At 38.7% G+C, this 19,504-nt stretch overlaps 1 protein-coding gene across 1 annotated transcript in view; it reads right to left on the bottom strand.

The window, feature by feature from the left end:
- Positions 1 to 2,787: 2,787 nt before the first annotated feature.
- RABEPK (Rab9 effector protein with kelch motifs) overlaps positions 2,788 to 19,504 on the bottom strand; it is a 30,626-nt gene continuing 13,909 nt past the window's right edge. Inside the window, exons 5-8 of the mRNA XM_053696206.1 lie at positions 17,554 to 17,711; positions 6,072 to 6,221; positions 5,853 to 6,002; positions 2,788 to 3,136 (exon numbers count right to left, since the gene is read on the bottom strand). Coding sequence (XP_053552181.1) covers positions 2,865 to 3,136; positions 5,853 to 6,002; positions 6,072 to 6,221; positions 17,554 to 17,711 — 730 coding nt within the window. The 3' untranslated portion in view covers positions 2,788 to 2,864. The remainder of the gene's footprint in view (positions 3,137 to 5,852; positions 6,003 to 6,071; positions 6,222 to 17,553; positions 17,712 to 19,504) is intronic.

Below are 19,504 nucleotides of genomic sequence, written 5' to 3'. Positions count from 1 at the left end.
TGATTTGGCCCTGTCCTGAGGAAGGGTATGACCCTTGCCTCCAGTAATGTCAGCAATAATTTCCTTCAAGCCAGGCCCGAATAAGGTCTGCCCCTTGAAAGGAATGTTGAGTAATTTAGACTTTGAAGTCACGTCAGCTGACCAGGATTTAAGCCATAGCGCCCTACGCGCTTGGATGGCGAATCCGGAATTCTTAGCCGTTAGTTTAGTCAAATGAACAATGGCATCAGAAACAAATGAGTTAGCTAGCTTAAGCGTTCTAAGCTTGTCAATAATTTCATTCAATGGAGCTGTCTGGATGGCCTCTTCCAGGGCCTCAAACCAGAATGCCGCCGCAGCAGTGACAGGCGCAATGCATGCAAGGGGCTGTAAAATAAAACCTTGTTGAATAAACATTTTCTTAAGGTAACCCTCCAATTTTTTATCCATTGGATCTGAAAAAGCACAACAACTGCCACAGCTCTACTGTGGCTTTTTACCTCCCTCAATACGACTTTTGAAGCCTTTTGAGCCCTTCAGAGAAGTCCTGGATCATGCAGGAAGAAGCTGGATGTCTGTGTCTGTAATTTTTGCTGTGCAAAAAAATGCCAAAATAGGCCCCTCCCACTCATATTACAACAGTGGGAAGCCTCAGGAAACTGTTTCTAGGCAAAATTCAAGCCAGCCATGTGGAAAAAAACTAGGCCCCAATAAGTTTTATCACCAAACATATGTAAAAAACGATTAAACATGCCAGCAAACGTTTTAAAATACACTTTTAAAAGAGTATGTATCTCTATTAATAAGCCTGATACCAGTCGCTATCACTGCATTTAAGGCTTTACTTACATTACTTCGGTATCAGCAGCATTTTCTAGCAAATTCCATCCCTAGAAAAATATTTAAACTGCACATACCTTATTACAGGAAAACCTGCACGCTATTCCCCCTCTGAAGTTACCTCACTCCTCAGAATATGTGAGAACAGCAAAGGATCTTAGTTACTTCTGCTAAGGTCATAGAAAACGCAGGCAGATTCTTCTTCTAAATACTGCCTGAGAAACAGTACACTCCGGTACCATTTAAAAATAACAAACTTTTGATTTTAGAAATAAACTAACTATAAAACACCACAGTCCTCTTACGACCTCCATCTTAGTTGAGAGTTGCAAGAGAATGACTGGATATGGCAGTGAGGGGAGGAGCTATGTAGCAGCTCTGCTGTGGGTGATCCTCTTGCAACTTCCTGTTGGGAAGGAGAATATCCCACAAGTAATGGATGATCCGTGGACTGGATACACTTAACAAGAGAAATTGATAATAGGAGTAAATTAGAAAGTTGCTTAAAATTGCACGCTCTATCTGAATCATGAAAGAAAAAAATTGGGTTTAGTATCCCTTTAATTACTATTCAATAGATAGTCTATTATCCCATGAATGGACGAAATATATCTATAAATTAACCTTAACTCAAAATTAATTAAATATCAAATATTACCATTAAACTTTACAAGAACCATTTGTAGTTAGCCATAAATATTAAACAATCCAATTTATAGCTTATTTAACGTTATATCCAAATCTCACAGTAAAATCTTAGCTTAACTCCCACAAATTTAATTAAACGTCCAGGGAATACAATTCACTATATTATCCAAACTAGTCATTTTATACTTCAAATAATCAACCAGAGATTGCTACACAATTATCAATTCAAAATATAGTAAGAAATAAGTTCAAATTTAGCCACAATGACTAGTTCAATTCCTAAGAGATATCACAGTGAATAAAAATAAATTTGTGAATATTAATACCTAATCCTTTCCTAAATAATAATTGACAACACTAGTATATTTAATATATGAAATAGCATGAAATATCAAATTAAGCCACAATGACTAGTGTAATTCCTAAGAGATATCACAGTGAAAAAAAATAATAATTTGTGAATATTAATGCCTAATCCTTTTCTAAATAATAATTGACTTAACACTAGTGTATTTAATATATGAAATATACTGGTCTATTTAATACTAGTTTACAACTATAAAGTACCTATTAAATCGCAAATACACTTGAACTATGGCTATAAAAATATCTTTGCTAAAGTCTACGAAAAATATACACTTTTAAAAGTATTAGACTGCGATACTTTACCAGATGATCAATATAAGAGTTAAGCTTTTTCAATCAGAGTTTTCCAAAGTCATACGTGAAGGTATTTTTGCAAACAGGGTATCACAAACACAGAGGTATTTCTCTCTTTCTAACAGAGAGTTATTCCAAGTCAGGCCCCAAACCAAAATATGTGAGTTTTTTGTGTCAATTCTTGACATCAGAACTGTAATACAAATGAATGTATTTAGCAATGGTCAAACAATATCCAAGTTTAATATTTCATTATATAAATTCATTATTCTATCTTATCATATATATGTATAATAATACCCTGACAAAAGTCTTACAGAGCTGAAGCAACCATATTTAGTAAAAGGTCTATGTTCAAAAACATTCCTGTCATCCGTTTTTAGATTTCGTTTAAATTATTTAATCAGGCATTTTGTTGAAATCCATTAGGTTCCAGCCTTTGCCATCTTCTCTAGTAGAAAGCAAATTTCACCCACTAACAAGGCATTCATATACGTAATATTTAAAATCTACAATCTCTTATCCAACACCCCCATCAGATTTGAACTCTGGCAATCCGGCATCGTCCTTTAGAGGAAGGGGAGTTGACTAATTTATAGTTAACATTGGTACAAGCAATTGGAGCAGTATAAAGGTTAATGAAAAGCTGAAGCTATAAAATTATTTATTTGTAACTTTATTTTAACCTATATTGCTAGTTGCATAAACAATTTAAGTCCATTCATCTTTAAAATATATTAATGTTGCAGTTTAGTTACATAGCAGTCATTGAACAGGTCTCCCTCTGTATTCATTCCACCAAATATTAGGCAGAGGTGGACCTGCTGCTCTTCATTTGTTTGGTTTTCATCCGCACAGCTCTTTTTAGTGTCCTCACTGAATTTGACTTCACAAAGTTCTGGTTTTGGAGGCTCTGTCCGTATTTTCCAGGGAATGACACACATGGAATGGTCTAAACGCCCAGCGGGGCCAGGGGAGTTGAACTTCATCTGTGACCAGCACTGTGTATCTGCAGAAAGGTAGAAAACGGATACATTTAGGCACGGACTATAAGGCTAGTAACAACTATGATGGCAATGAACTATTGTAAATGATGCACCAGTCATGCATTCCTTGTTTTATGGGCAATCCATTCTTTCAGAAGCACCCCAGTAAGCAGTGGTTCACGATAATTTAAGACAGAACCTTAAATGAACAGTCTATCTTTTTAAACAAGAAAAAGTTACAAGTAGATAATCCATTTATTACCCATTCCCCAGTTTTGCATAATCAACAGTTATATGAATATACTTTTTACCTCTGTGATTACCTTGTATCTAAGCTTCTGCAGACTGCCCCCTTATCTCAGTGCTATTTACAGACTTGCATTTTAGCCAATCACTGCTGATTCATAAATAACTCCACATGAGTGAGCACAATGTTATCTCTATGGCACACATGAACTGCGTAGCTGTTAAAAACTGTCAAAAGAGGAGGCCTTCAAGGGCTTGGAAATGAGCATATGAGCCTGGCTAGGTTTAGCCTTCAACAAACAATACCAAGCAAACAAATTTGATGATAAAAGTAAATTGGAACATTGTTCAAAATTGCAGACTATCTGAAACATTAAAGTTTAATTTTGACTAGACTGTCCCTTAAACAGGCCAGATATTAATTATATCTTAAAGGGACATTAAACACTTTGAGATGGTAATATAAAATGATAAATTGTATATAATAAAACAGCTCTGCAATATACTTTCATTATTTATTTTGTCCTCTTTGCCTGTAATTCCATTCTGAAATTGTGAGCTTTTCAGTTCCTGTTAGAAATGGAAGTGCAGAACACTGTTAAATCCAGCACAGCCATTGGCTGCACACTCTAATGACCTATTTATAACTGTCTCTAATTGGCCACAGCAGAGAAGGTAACACAAGTTACAACATGGCAGCTCCCAGTGTTTTATAGACACTAAAACTTTACACTTATTTTGTCACTTTTTAAACAACTAATGAAAGTTTAAAAAATACATCTTCATGTTAGTCATGGGCTAATCTTTTCTTTGAATGCATCATTCTATCTAGCATGTATTTAGTGTTTAATGTCCCTTTAACTAGAGCACAGGTGAAATAATCAGTAACCACGGTTACTAACCTGCTCTTGCCCATAGCATTTGTAAAAAAATACTACCAATAAGAAGGCCCCAATAGAAGGGATCTGGGAGATGATTGGGAATGTATCTACCAATGTTGTTAAAGACCGCAGCAAAGCGGTTTTATGGGCCCTTATTGAACTGTAGGTTAAGACGTTGATAAAGATGCTGGCCATAATGTACCTAACGCGTTTCAGCTAGAGCCTTACTCCTAGATGCTTGGATTCACAGCTTGCTGTGTACATAGTTAAAAGCTAAACCAAGCTTCCATTGCATAGTCACAACCCACCTGACCTGCTAAAACAATCTATTAAGGTGTACTTACAATAGTACATAAACATTGTTGCAAATAATATGACAACAAAAACAGTACAAAGCTATATCAAAAGATAAATATAGGTCATATATACAATTTGTAGAAACCACATTCAGCAGTAGGGTAAGCAATGAAGAGACATAACAAGTGAATCACACCCTTAATATAAATCAAAATATATGACCTGTATTTATATATATCTTTTTATAAAGCTTTGTAATGTTTTCTTGTAATATTATTTGCAACAATGTTTATGTATTATTTTAAGTCCACCTTAATAGAGTGTTTTAGCAGGTCAGGTGGGTTGTAACTATCCAATGGTGGCCTGGTCTAGCTTTTAAATATGTACACAGCAAGTTGTGATTCCAAGCATCTATGAGTAAGGCTCTAGGTGAAACTCATTAGGTGCACTATGGCCAGTCTGCATTGAACATGTTTTTAAACGAACAAATCAATAAATGTGATTAGATTTCCAACAATAATTCTTTTTTTACTTAAGTGTAAACAAATCTCTGGTAGCCACAGCATGTCTAGTAGAGAATTAGGGATCTTAGTGAATACCTTTGGGCCTGAGGCTAGATCAGGTGGAATGGCCACAAACCAAAAATGTTGGTGACTACAGGCAAAACGAAGAAAACCTATACTGAGTGAGATGAACAGGCATATGTAGGTAAATGTTTTCCCTGTCAGTTGTAGACCTGGGTTCTATAGCTTTCAAAAGGGTATTGGCATCTAGAATTGGATGGAAATCCAACAGGAATTTTGAATAACATTATCGATCCCATTCATGTCAGAGGGCAGGATAAATGACTCTTGCAAGACGGAAATCCTGCACTGTGGCTTGAAAGGCTGAACAAAAAAGAAGATCTGAAGAAGAGAGAAACCTGGTGGTCAGAAGGGAGGAATATGTATTTTATAGCTAAAGGAAACAACATTATGGTTAAACTTATCTGGCACATAACTCCCCACAGAAATGAAATAAGCAATTATTCTTCCACTGCAAGGGCCTCTGGCAAAGAGTTTGGCTTTCATGTGTTTGGCCCTAAAGGACTTTGGGGACAGTTGTGTGTAGGGTTGGGAAAGACCCTTTTGTTTTTATGTGGATTGTGAGAAAAGCTGATAGAGAGAGAAAATGAGAAAGAATGGAAGAGAGAAATAAGAGACAGAGAGTAAATCAAAGAAAGAGAAAGAAGGAGAGGAGAGAAAAAGCGAGAAAGAGAGAGAAAAAGGTGAGACAAATGGTATGACAGACAAAAACACCCCTTACTTTCACATACCTGTATCGTATCTGTACATACTGTCTATAGCCCCCATACTCGTCATGCCACCAAAGATGTAAATGTACTTTTCCCAGACCACATTAGCGTGGGCAGCGCAGGCAGGGGGGATATCTCCCTTCACTTGTAGACACTCCCACTTCAGTATATCTGCAAGTAAACCTATGTTTTATCACTATATTTTTGCACATACACAGATTAGTTTAAGTTGACACTTACTTGTGTCGATGCAGAAAGTATCACTGAAAAATGTTTCCTCTGCCATTCCGCCATGCACAAACAGCCTTGTACCTACTGCCGCCATAATGTGTCCATGTCGGGGCTGTGGGGGTTCACCTGTGGTCTCCGGCTGTGTCCATGTCATGGAAGCTATATAATAATTATAATATTAATAACAATAACAACCTACACTACATTAAAACTAGACTAAAGCCAAAATAAACCCTTCTGCCAACCCATTGAAGGTCACAAAAATGAATTTCTCCATGATTTAGGCGTGTACTACTACTAACAATTGGTTATGTATAGGGACAGTAAACTTGAAGCATGTGTTCACAGTAACACGTAGTATGTGCCTTGGGAAAACTTATGGGAGACCAATCTTTTTAAAGGGACATGAAAACCAATTTTTTTCTTTCATAATTCAGAGCATGTGATTTTAACCCCTTGAGTGAGTGCTAACGCTCTGAGCCGTTGCAAATTTTCCCACTCAGGTGCTAACGACGGCTCAGAGCCATCACTTGCACTCCCCCAACTTGATGAAGGTCTAAGGACCCCCATCCACTCCTACCCCGATACTCACAGGCATTGCCGGGGCTTCACGTTACATGCAGTGACGTCACGCGCAATGACGCGATGATGTCATCACACAACTTTATTTAAAACGGATAATTGTCAGTTATAGGGAGATGGGGGCATGCTGCTTGGATGCCTGTATCTTGGGCATCTAAGCAGCTACAGACCCCCAAGACCCACCATTGGAAAGGAGGTAATCGTCTACCCTTTCCAATGGTATAAGTGTTTGGGGTGAACAATAAAAAAAATAAAAAAATATTTATAAAAGTGAAAAAAAAAAAAGATTTGGGGGTCTCTCAAGGCACATAAATAAAGATCAAAATTGTCTAGAGACCTCTAAAATACATTTTATAAAAATAAACTTGTTTATTTTTTAAAAATAAATATCAGTTAAAGTACTATGGCTAAATGATCACCGTGGTAAACAGCGTTACCACAGTGATCACCTAGCTGAGAAATGTTGCATTCTCTTTTACAATACAAACCGATATTATATTTGTAATCCCATGATCATCTGGATAATGTGGTTACAAATTAATAAATGGTAGAGGAATGCGATTTAAAAAAATACCAAATAAGTGAGTGAAACACCCTTTTTATGCAGTTCTCTCCATCTTTCAAAATTTCTGTATTTTGAATTCACAGAAGCTTATTTTTTGCAACAAAAATTATATATTTTCTAGCGACATAATTGCTTTAAAAATATCTATTTATTTTGTAAAGAGAATTATGGTGAAACGTCTCTATGAACTCAGACTCTGATTCCTTTACTAATGATGCATACGATATATAAACTAAATATTTCTAGTAAGTACACAACAAGCCGCATCAAATGAGGGGTCACAGGTATTGCTAGCACAAATATAGACAATGTAATAATAAGTGGAATATGACTTTGCTAAGAAAAATGTTTTTTTATGCAAATCACCATATTCCATTAATTGTTGTGCACCTCAATTATGTGCTAGAGATACATGTAGCCCCTCATTTGATGCGCCAAAGGGTGTACTTTCTACAAATGTGTGCTTTGTGTACCATATTTCAATTTTCCAAGTGGAAATTAAGATAGATTAAATAAAGTTATTTTTTTTGGAAAGAAAACCCCTTGGCGCATCAAATGAGGGGAAACATGTATTGCTAGCACAAAAATAGACAATGTAATAAGTGGAATTAGTTGGCAATGCAACTTATTCCATTAATTGCTGCACACCCAAAATCCATGCTAGAAATACTTGTAGCCCCTCATTTGATGCACTAAGGGGTGTACTTTCTGCATATGTGTGCTTTGTGTACCCCATTTTAATTTCTCAGGTGGCTAGAACTGTTTAATTGCTGAAAACTACAACAAATTCTAAGATGCTGTTTTTGATAATTTATCAAATTGGCATGCCTGCAATAAAACAGTAAGGGAGAAAACAGTGAAATGTTCCAGACAGGTTACCTACTACAAATATTTATCCACACAAGTTTTGATGATAGAGCTTAGAAAAATAAAATTACATACTATTATTTATTTAGTCAGGAGTAAAAAAATACACTTTTTTCACATTATACGTGCTATTTTTTAAATCTGATGATACATACACATATAATAATGGTATATTTTGAATCTGCTGATATTACTAGTGGGAATATCACTCCTGGCCAGCAGGAGGAGGCAAAGAGATCACTTCCCTTCCCATAATCCCCAGTCATTCGACCGAAGGGAAATGGAAAAAAGGAATAACACAGGGTACAGAGGTGCCTGAGATTTAGTAAAAAAATACCTGTCTTAAAATAAATTAAGGGTGGGGTCGTGGACTCTCCTTATCCGTAAAGAAAGAAATTTTTATCAGTTAAGCATAAATTTTGTTTTCTTTCCTAAGATATGGAGAGTCCATGACTTCATCAATTACTAGTGAAAACCAATACCCAAGCTAGAGGACAGAGATGACTAGGAAGGGAGAACAAGACAGGCAGACCTAAACAGAAGGCACCCCCGCTTGAAGAACCTTTCTCCCAAAAGAAACAATCGGCCTAGGCAAAAGTATTACATTTGTAAAATAAGGAAAAAGTATGCAGAGAGGACTAAGTTGCAGCCTTGCAATTCTACTCCACAGAAGCTACATTTTTTAAAGCCCAGGAAGAAGAGACAGCCCTAGTGGAAAGAGCTGTAATTCTCTCAGGAGGCTGCTGACCAGCAGTCTCATAAGTAAAACGATTTATACTTCTCAACCAGAGAGAAAGAGAAGTAGCTGTAGCTATCTGACCTTTACGCTTTCTAGAGAAACAAACAAACAGGGCAGAGGACTGGCGAAAATCCTTAGTCGCCTGTAGGTAGAATTTTAGAGCACGCACAACATCCCAGTTGTGCAACAAACGTTCCTTATGAGAAGAAGGATTAGGACATAGAGAAGGAACTACAATTTCATGATTAATATTTCTATTGAAACCACTTTAGGAAGAAAACCCAACTTAGTACGAAGAACCGCCTTATCAGCATGAAAGATAAGGTAAGGCGAATCACACTGCAAAGCCGAGAGTTCCGAGACTCTCTGAGCAGAAGAGATAGCAATAAGAAACAAAACCTTCCAAGATAACAACTTAATATCTATGAAATGCAATGGCTCAAACGGAGCCTGCTGCAAAACTTTAAGAACAAGGTTAAAGTGAATGTAAATTTTTCCAGATTGTATAATATATTGTTGTAGAGAATCATACGATAAAGCATACCGCCACAATCCGTTTTTAATAAAATTTATTATTTCAATGTTATTTTATATAACAATTATCGATCATTCACTTACCCGCTCCTCCCACTCTCTGTTTGCTTATTCTTCCCCATATTACGTAAACAGCGGTCCCACCCGCTGTTTACGTATCGGCACTGCGCGCTCCCGCTGACCCTTCAGAGAACTAGCTGGCAATCCTTTCTCCAGTCCTTCCTGGAGAAAAGACAAAATCCTAGGAATCCTGACCCTACTCCAAGAGTAGCCCTTGGAATCGCACCAATAAAGGAATTTATGCCATACCTTATGGTAAATCTTTCTAATAACAGGCTTGCGAGCCTGAATCATGGTCTCAATGACCGACTCAGAAAAACCACGCTTAGACAGAACTAAGCGTTTAATCTTCAAACAGTCAGCTTCAGAGAAACGAGATTTGGATGAAGTAATGGACCCTGAGTTAGAAGGTCTTTCCTCAGAGGCAGCGTCCAAGGTGGAAGAGATGACATCTTCACTAGTTCTGCATACCAGATCCTGCGAGGCCACACAGGAGCAATTAGAATTACCAATGCTCTCTTCTGTTTGATACAAGCAGTGACTCGTGGAAGTAGACCAAACGGAGGAAACAGATATGCCAGACTGAAATCCCAAGGAAATGCCAGAGCATCTATCAGGGCGGCCTGCAGGTCTCTCGACCTTGAACCATACTTTGGAAGCTTGGCGTTCTGCCGAGACGCCATCAGATCCAACTCCGGCATCCCCAATTTGAGGATTAACCTGGAGAACACCTACGGATGGAGAGCACACTCCCCAGGATGAATAGTCTGCTCAGGAAATCTCCCAGGTGTCCACTCCTGGAATGTGGATGGCAGATAAACAACAATTGTAAACTTCCGCTTACTGAACAATTTGAGCAACCTCCTTCATGGCTAAGGAACTCTGAGTTCTCCCCTGTTGGTTGATGAAAGCCACCAAGGTGAAATTGTTCGACTGGAACCTGATAAACCAGGCTAAGGACAACTGAGGTCAAGCCATAAGAGCATTGTAAATCGCTCTCAACGCAAATATGTTTATGGGGAGAGCAGACTCCTCCCGAGTCCATAGTCCCTGTGCCTATAACGAGTCGCAGACTGCTCCCCAGCCCAGCAGGCTGGCGTCCATGGTCACAATCACCCAGGAAGATCTCCAGAAGCATGTGCCCTGAGACAGATGCTCCTGAGAAAGCCTCCACTGAAGAGAGTCTCTTGTCAACTGATCTAGATCTATCCTCTGAGACAGATCCAAACGGTCCCTGTGCCATTGTCTGAGCATGCATAACTACAGAGCTCTCAAATGGAATCAAGCAAAGGGAATGATGTCCATGAAAGCGACCATCAGACCAATTATCTCCATACATTGGGCCACTGATAGCCGAACAGTAGAATGCAGAGAGAGGCAAGAGGAAAGAGCCTTGGATTTTCTGACCTCTGTCAGAAATATTCTCATAGATAGGGAATCTATTATGGTCCCTAAGAAAACTACCCTTGTAGCTGTAACAAGGGAACTCTTTTCCAGATTCGCTTTCCATCCGTTGGAACGTAGAAAAGACAACAAGATCTCTGTATGAGAGTTTACTTGTGATGATCCCTGTGGATGGGAACATGAAGATACGCATCCTTCAGGTCTATGGTCGTCATGAACTGACCCTCTTGGACCAAAGGAAGAATGGAACGAATGGCTTCCATTTTGAAGGATGTTACCCTGAGAAACTAGTTAAGACACTTTAGGTCCAGAATAGAACGAAAAATTCCTTCTTTTTTGGGAACCACGAACAGATTTAAATACAGTTGTATGCAAAAGTTTAGGCACCCCTGACAATTTCCCTGATTTTCATTTATAAATAATTGGGTTTTTGGATCAGCAATTTAATTTTGATCTATCAAATAACTGAAGGACACAGTAATATTTCAGTAGTGAAATGAGGTTTATTGGATTAACAGAAAATGTGCAATATGCATCAAAACGAAATTAGACAGGTGCATAAATTTGGGCACCCCAACAGAAATATCGCATCAATATTTAGTAGAGCCTCCTTTAGCAGAAATAACAGCCTCTAGATGCTTCCTATAGCCTGTAATGAGTGTCTGGATTCTGGATGAAGGTATTTTGGACTATTCATCCTTGCAAAACATCTCCAGTTCAGTTAGGTTTGATGGTTGCCAAGCATGGACAGCCTGCTTCAAATCACCCCACAGATTTTCAATGATATTCAGAACAGAACATTGTACGTGTTCCTCTGCATAAATGCCAGAGTAGATTTTGAGCAGTGTTTTGGGTCGTTGTCTTGTTGAAATATCCAGCTCCAGTGTAACTTCAACCTTGTGACTGATTCCTCAACATTATTCTCAAGTATCTGCGGATATTTGTCAGGGTGCCAGGAATCAGACTGAGACGAGAAGTGCAAAAATAATCACACCTTTATTAATAGCAAAAAATAATAAAAAGTCCACAAGTCAAATAAGCCAGGAGTCAAAACTAGAGCTGGTAGTCAGACAATTCGAGTCAGGAGCCAAAGCGAGTAGTCAGACGAGCCAGAATCAGGAACAAGGAGAACAGCAGAGTCAGGAACAAGCCAGGGATCAGGAACCAGGAGGGACGTCAGACAGCCAGGTAATACACAGGAGCTCTCACAAACAGGTCTGAGACAACGCAAGGGCAAAGCATACTGAACAAAGGCCCTTTAAATAACAAGTGATGACATCACAATTCTGAGACTGCATCCTGTCTCACATGGATGATGTAAACCAGTCTGGCCATAAAAGGAAGTACAGGAAGTGAGCAGCATCTCCCAGAATGCACCAAAGTCAGCAAGAGAGGTGAGTAAAATGGCTGCCAGCAGCACATGGCAAACAAGTCAGGAAAAAACCCTGACAATATTGAGTGGAGTCCATGCAAACCCTCAACTTTAACAAGATTCCCAGTACTGGCACTGGCCACACAGCCCCACAGCATGATGGAACATCCACCAAATTTTACTGTGGGTAGCAAGTGTTTGTCTTGGAACGCTGTGTTCTTTTGTCGCCATGTATAACGCCCCTTGTTATGACCAAATAACTCAATCTTTGTTTCATCAGTCCACAGCACTTTCTTCCAAAATGAAGCGGGCTTGTCTAAATGTGCGTTTGCATACCTCAAGCGACTCGGTTTGTGCAGAAAAGACTTCTTCCACATTAGTCTCCCATACGCTGAATTGTTGAACGATACACAGTGACACCATCTGCAGCAAGATGATGATGTAAGTCTTTGGAGGTGGTCTGTGGACTGTTGTTGACCATTCTCACCATCCTTTGCCTCTCCAATATTTTACTTCTGGTCTTAACAAGAACTGTGCCTGTGGTCATCCATTTCTTCACTATGTTCCTCACAGTGGACACTGACAGCTTAAATCTCTGCAATAGCTTTTTGTAGCCTTCCCTTAAACCATAATTTTGAACAATCTTTGTTTTCAGGTCATTTGAGAGTTGTTTTGTGGCCCCCATGTTGCCACTCTTCAGAGGAGAGTCAACGAGAACAACAACTTGCAATTGGCCACCTTAAATACCTTTTCTTATGATTGGGTGCACCTGTCTATGAAGTTTAAGGCTTAATGGCCTCACCAAACCAATTGTGTGTTCCAATTAATCAGTGCTAGGTAGTTACAGGTATTCAAATCAACAAAATGACAAGGGAGCCCAAATTTATGCACCTGTCTAATGTCATTTTGATGCATATTTCACATTTTCTGTTAATCCAATAAACCTCATTTCACTACTGAAATATTACTGTGTCCTTAAGTTATTTGATAGATCAAAATGAAATTGCTGTTCCAAACACACAATTATTTATAAATGAAAATCATGGAAATTGTCAGGGGTGCCTAAACTTACTTGCATACAACTGTAGAATCCTAGAACCTGTTCCCTGACTGAAACTGAGACTATCACTTCCAGGGAAGAAAGGTCCCAAACTCAATTCCAGATTGCCTCTCTTTTTTATATGGAATGCAGATAATCTTGAGAGGTGGAACCTGCCCCTGGGAGGAAAAGTTTTGAATTCTATTTTGTAACCCTGAGATACTATGTCTACAGCTCAGGGATCTGGGACATCTCATATCCATGTTTGATAAAACAGAGAAAGTCTGTCCCCCACTTGATCCGATCCCGGATCAGGCGCAAACCCTTCATGCTGACTTAGACGGGTTTAGATTATTTTCCCTAGTTCCAAGACTGACTGGTTTTCCAAGAAGACTTGGACTGTTCCTGTTTGGAAGAGGAAGAGAAAGACTTCCCTTTGAAGTTACGAATGGAACCAAATTGTTTTGACGTCCTTTAGGTCTACTCTTCTTGTCTTGTGGTAGAAAAGACCCTTTTCCACAAGAAATATCAGAAATTATTTCTGCTATACCAGGTCCAAACAAGGTCTTACCCTTGTAAGGAAGTACCAGATGACCAAGATATTAGCCAAAACGCCCTACGGGCTAGCATAGCAAAGCCAGATATCTTGGCTCCCATGATAGCATCAGAAATAAAAGAATTGGCATGCTTAAGAGCATTAATTCTGTCTTGGATCTCCTCCAAAGGAGTCACTCTCTACCAAAATTGAATCAGACAAGTCGTCGCACAAATAAGATGCCGCACTAGACACAGTGGCAATAAAAACTGCAGGTTGCCATTGGAGACCTTGATGAACATTTCTGCAAACAAACCTCTAGCTTTTGTCTATTGGATCCTTAAAAGAGCAACTATCCTCTATAGGGATAGTAGTTCTCTTAGCCAGAGTAGAAATGGCCCCTTCTACTTAAGGCACCGTGCGCCCCTTAATGGAGTCAGCGACAGGAAACATCTTTTGAAAGACAGGAAACGGGGAAAAGGGTATCCCTGGCTTCTCCCATTCCTGTTAAATAATATCCATTACATGGTCTGGAACAGGAAACACTTCCACAGTGGAAGGAATATGATAGTATTTATTAAGTTTACTAGATTTCTTAGGGTTGAAAATGATAGGAGTATCGGAGTTGTCCAAAGTAGCCAAAACCTCCTTTAAAAATACACAAAGGTGTTCAAGCTTAAATCTGAAGGTTACTACTTCAGCATCAGATGAAGGAATTATACTGTCAGAATCTGAGATTTTACCCTCACAGATTTTACCCGACATATCCTCCTCATCAGACTTATGAAGGAGGGCAACCTAAGTAGCAATTAAAAGAACAGTAACCTTGTTATCTGAATTACTAATTTTCCTCTTGTGTTTTCCTTTTAGCATAGGAAAAGCAGAAAATATGATACCTGGGCAGCAATTTCTGCGGGGAAATAAACTCCTCCAGGAGGTTGAAAGGAGCTGCAGGGCACTGCATGTGACGCCATAGAGGCTTGGGACATTTGAGCAGAAAGCTGTGGCATTGCCTGAACAGCATCATCCTGAGAGACATTTGGCTCAGTGGGCAAAATTTTACTTTTACACTCTATGGTTCTAGCTAAACAAGAAGCACAGGATTGCATGTACAAAACAATTTGTGCCTCCAAACATAGAAAACATCTGTCAGTAAAAATTCCCAAAATTAACTGAGAGAGAAAAATAAATAAAATGACTACTGTCACTTTAAATCTCTTAAAACCCCAAGAGCGTTATTTTTCTGTAGCATAACACGCTAAACAAAACATTGACAAGATTTAGAGGTATAGTCTCTTGATTAATAAGAAATTCCACGCTCTCACTGTTTACAGTACTTAGCCCCAACCACTCTAGCAATATAAGCTGGGCAGCAATAATATTGAGATACGGTTGTACTAAATAACTACAGCCTCTACACCTCAGCATGCGACTGAGGCACCTAACTGCCCCTTTGTTAAAAAAACTGACAGCTTAACGAACATCTAACAGATTAGCCGGACTCACGCTTTCAGTTCAGCAGCCGCCACCGATCTGATCAGTCTGTGAGGAGCGGAACAAGGAAGTCACATGACCGGCCATCAATGAAGCTGCGCCATAGGATGGAAAGCGCGTGCTTCAAGCCAGATCAAAACTAACACTACAGTGAAAAGTGATCCACTTCCTGATAAAGTACAGTGTTTAAGCCGGCTGAATGATCGAATCCAATGTGATAAAAAAAAAGTGCTTTAAACACTTGATAGCCACACACAGAGTAAAACAGTGAACTGCTGACTAAATACAACCAACCCATGAGCCACCAAAATAGGGTTAACTCCTTCCATAAAGGAAATTAACCCCTAGTCTCTATGTCACATACATAATGTGCCTGCCCACTGCCGGAAAATAATCCTGTACCAAGGATTCTAGTCCCAAATATAAATACAGAGTTTTCATTATAACCCTTTCAGTGCCAGTCTCCCAGACCCAGAAGATAAAAGGCACTTTACCTGCAATCTAGCCTTCCGGCAGGAGGACAGCTTACACGGTGTGAAAGGACACATACTCCTTACAGAGACCAGTAGAAAAAGAAAGAGCAGATTAAACCTACTCTTGCTTTCTATACTACGGCAGCAAAATGTTAGGAAAATGCAGTGAGGCCCACCTCACAAGTTACTAACTGCTTTAAAGCCACCACTACCCTAATGAAGAGATTAACGTGGACAACGTCTAGACCCAAAAATCTTGCTTGTAGCTAAAGAAATCCAGTTTTCTTCAGAAACCAGAACTTCGCCTCCTGCATTGAGAGAGGCAAAGAGAATGACTGGGGATTATTGGAAGGGAAGTGATGCTTAACAGCTCTGCTGTGGTGCTCTTTGCCTCCTCTTGCTGGCCAGGAGTGATATTCCCACTAGTAATTGATGAAGTTGTGGACTCTCAATATCTTAGGAAAGAAAAAAAACAATATATAGTTTGTATAGTTTATTCACACAAACTTTATTTTTAAAAGTGTTTACACGTGAACTGCAACAAAAAGCTTAAAACTGGCTTAGCACACAGGTGGGAAATGGCTTAGCAGCCAAAGGGTTAAACAACTTTCCAATTTACTTCTATTATCTAAATTTGTTTTGTTCTCTTGGTATCCTTTGTTAAAACGGATACCTAGGTAAACTCAGAAACTGCTGATTGGTGGCTGCACATATATGCTTGGCTCACCCAATGCATTTAGCTAGCTCCAAGTAGTGCATTGCTGCTTCTTCAACAAAGGATACCAAGAGAATGAAGCAATGTTACTGTAAAACATTATTCATTTGTATTTTTATCAGCCAATGAGCATTAGTAGGTGGTACATATCGCCTAATGAGCATTAGTGGGTGGTACATTTTAGCCAATGAGCAAAGTAGTAGGTGGTACATATCAGCCAATGAGCATTAGTGGGTGGTACATTTTAGCCAATGAGCAAAGTAGTAGGTGGTACATATCAGCCAATGAGCATTAGTGGGTGGTACATTTTAGTCAATGAGCATTAGTAGGTGGTACATTTTAGTCAATGAGCAGTAGTAGGTGGTACATTTTAGTCAATGAGCAGTAGTAGGTGGTACATATCAACCAATGAGCATTAGTGGGTGTGACATTTTAGCCAATGAGCATTAGAAGGTGGGAAATGTTAGCCAATGAGCATTAGTGGGTGGTACATTTTAGCCAATGAGCATTAGCAGGTGGGAAATTTTAGCCAATGAGCATTAGTGGGTGGTACATTTTAGCTGAAGGGAATTAGTAGGTGATGCAGATTAGCCAATGAGCATTAGTGGGTGGTATTTTTAAGCCAATGAGCATTAGTGGAAAGTACATAATTAGTACTGCTTTATTAGTCCCAAACTTAATTTAAACAGATTTAAATTTATATTTTTTTTCTAGGCACAAAAATCAACATGTTTAAATGCTGCTCTTTTATATGATAGAAATATTTTGTACAGTATCCCTTTAATAGGAAAAAATCTAATATGTAAAATGAACATTAAACAGCACATTTCTATCATGCACATGGTACTGTTGCTTACATATAACTCAACCTTTGCAAATGGGTCAAAACACAAGGTCAGCTTCAGAGCAACAATGCACTACTGGGAGCTAGCTGAACACATCTGATAAGCCAATGACAAGCGACATATGAGTGTAGCCACCAATCACTAGCTAGCTTCCAGTAGTACGTTGCTGAGCCTACCTAGGTATGCTTGTGAACAAAGGTCACCAGTGATGATTAGTACATAGTAGTGTCCCTTCTACGGTATTCCCATAGCACTGAGCTCTATTACCTGCATCGAACACATGAAGTCTGGGGTCTGTTACTGGTTTGGCCATTTTGTCTCCTCCACCAAATACATAAAGTTTATCTCTGATGGCAGCTGAGGAGGTATGAAAGGTCCTGGGAGAGGGGGCTGCGCCTTCAACCTTAGGGCTTTTCCATGAGCAGCTACCTAAATAACACAAAACATTCAGTTGTAAGTGTAATCGCCACCCAGACAGTTTTCTCAACTAAAACAACTTTATTGACTAGTTCTAAATGAACACAAGTCAGTGGATAAAGTTTGTATGGTACTGAAGCCTAACTAACATACTTAAAGGGACATGAAACCAAAAAAAAATTCTTCATGATTTAGGTAGAACATAACATTTTAAAGAACTTTTCCATTTTACTTCTATTATCAAATTTGCTTCATTCTCTTGGTATCATTTGTTGAAGGAGCAGCAATCCACTACTGGTTTCTAACTGAACACATGAGTGAGCCAATGACAATCGGTATAAATATGCAGCCACCAATTAGCAGCTAGAACCTATGTTCTTTGCTGCTCCTGTGGTTTCCTAGATAAACCTCTCAGCAAAGGATAACAAGAGAAGGAAGCAAATTAAATAATAAAAGTAAATTGGAAAGTTGTTTAAAATGGTATCTTCTGTCTAAATCATGAATGTCTAATTATGACTTTACTGTCCCTTTAACTTACTGAAAGTGTATTACATGCAGCTCAGCCTTAAAGGGACAGTAAAGTCCAAAAAAAACTTTCATGATTCAAATAGGGCATGTAATTTTAAACAACTTTCCAATTTACTTTTATCACCATTTTTCCTTTGTTCTCTGGTTATTCTTAGTTGAAAGCTAAACCTAGGAGATTCATATGCTAATTTCTTAGACCTTAAAGGCTGCCTCTGCATTTGACAGGTTTTCACTACTAGAGGGCATAAGTTCATGTGTTTCATATAGATAACATTGAGCTCATGCACGTGAATTTACAGAGGAGTGAGCACTGATTGGCTAAAATGCAAGTCTGTCAAAAGAACTGAAATAAGGGGGCAGTCACCAGAGGCTTAGATACAAGGTAATCACAGAGGTAAAACGTGTATTATTATAACTGTGTTAGTTATGCAAAACCAGGGAATAGGTAATTAAGGGATTATCTATCTTTTAAAACAACAACATTTATGGTGTTGACTGTTCCTTTAAGCACTTTGCACCACACACCAAGAGGTATATTCCTGAGAATTACAACTGTATTGGCTCTAAACTGGCTGCTGCTAGTCAAGAAAAACATATATTTGAGTTGCCTCCCCTAATCTTCCAGGAAACTTATTTGTTTTACTTAGCAGGTTCTCCAGCTAAATGACTGTACACCCTCTATGGGCACTAAATGAACCCTACACAGAAGTCAGGGCTAACTATTGATGTATCAATGCTTTCCAAAACAGGTAACTCAATTCCGCATATCCTTTGAGTAATAACCACTTCATTATTTTTGCAACAAAAGAAAATACTTTGATCTATACTGACTGTTGTGTCCTCTTATTATTATCATACTTTATTTATGAAGCGCCAACATATTCTGCAGCGCTGACGATAGATACAATTCATTTAAAGGGACAGTCTACTCCAGAATTTTTATTGTTTAAAAAGAAAGAAAATCCCTTTATTACCTATTCCCCAGTTTTGCATAACCAACACAGTTATAATAATATACTTTTTACCTCTGTGATTATCTTGCATCTAAGCCTCTGCAGACTGACCCCTTATTTCAGTTCTTTTGACAGACTTACATTTTAGCCAATCAGTGCTGACTCCTAGGTAACTCTACAGGAGTGAGCATGTTATCTATATGGCACATGTGAACTAGCGCTGTCTAACTGTGAAAAACTGTCAAAATGCACTGAAGTGGCCTTCAATGGCTTTGAAATAAGCATATGAGCCTACCTAGGTTTAGCTTTTAACAAAGAAT

Source organism: Bombina bombina, chromosome 12, assembly GCF_027579735.1.
Source record: "Bombina bombina isolate aBomBom1 chromosome 12, aBomBom1.pri, whole genome shotgun sequence".
NCBI lineage: Eukaryota > Metazoa > Chordata > Amphibia > Anura > Bombinatoridae > Bombina > Bombina bombina.
The sequence above is the reverse complement of the archived record's forward strand: the minus strand, read 5'-3'. Positions and strand labels throughout refer to the sequence as shown.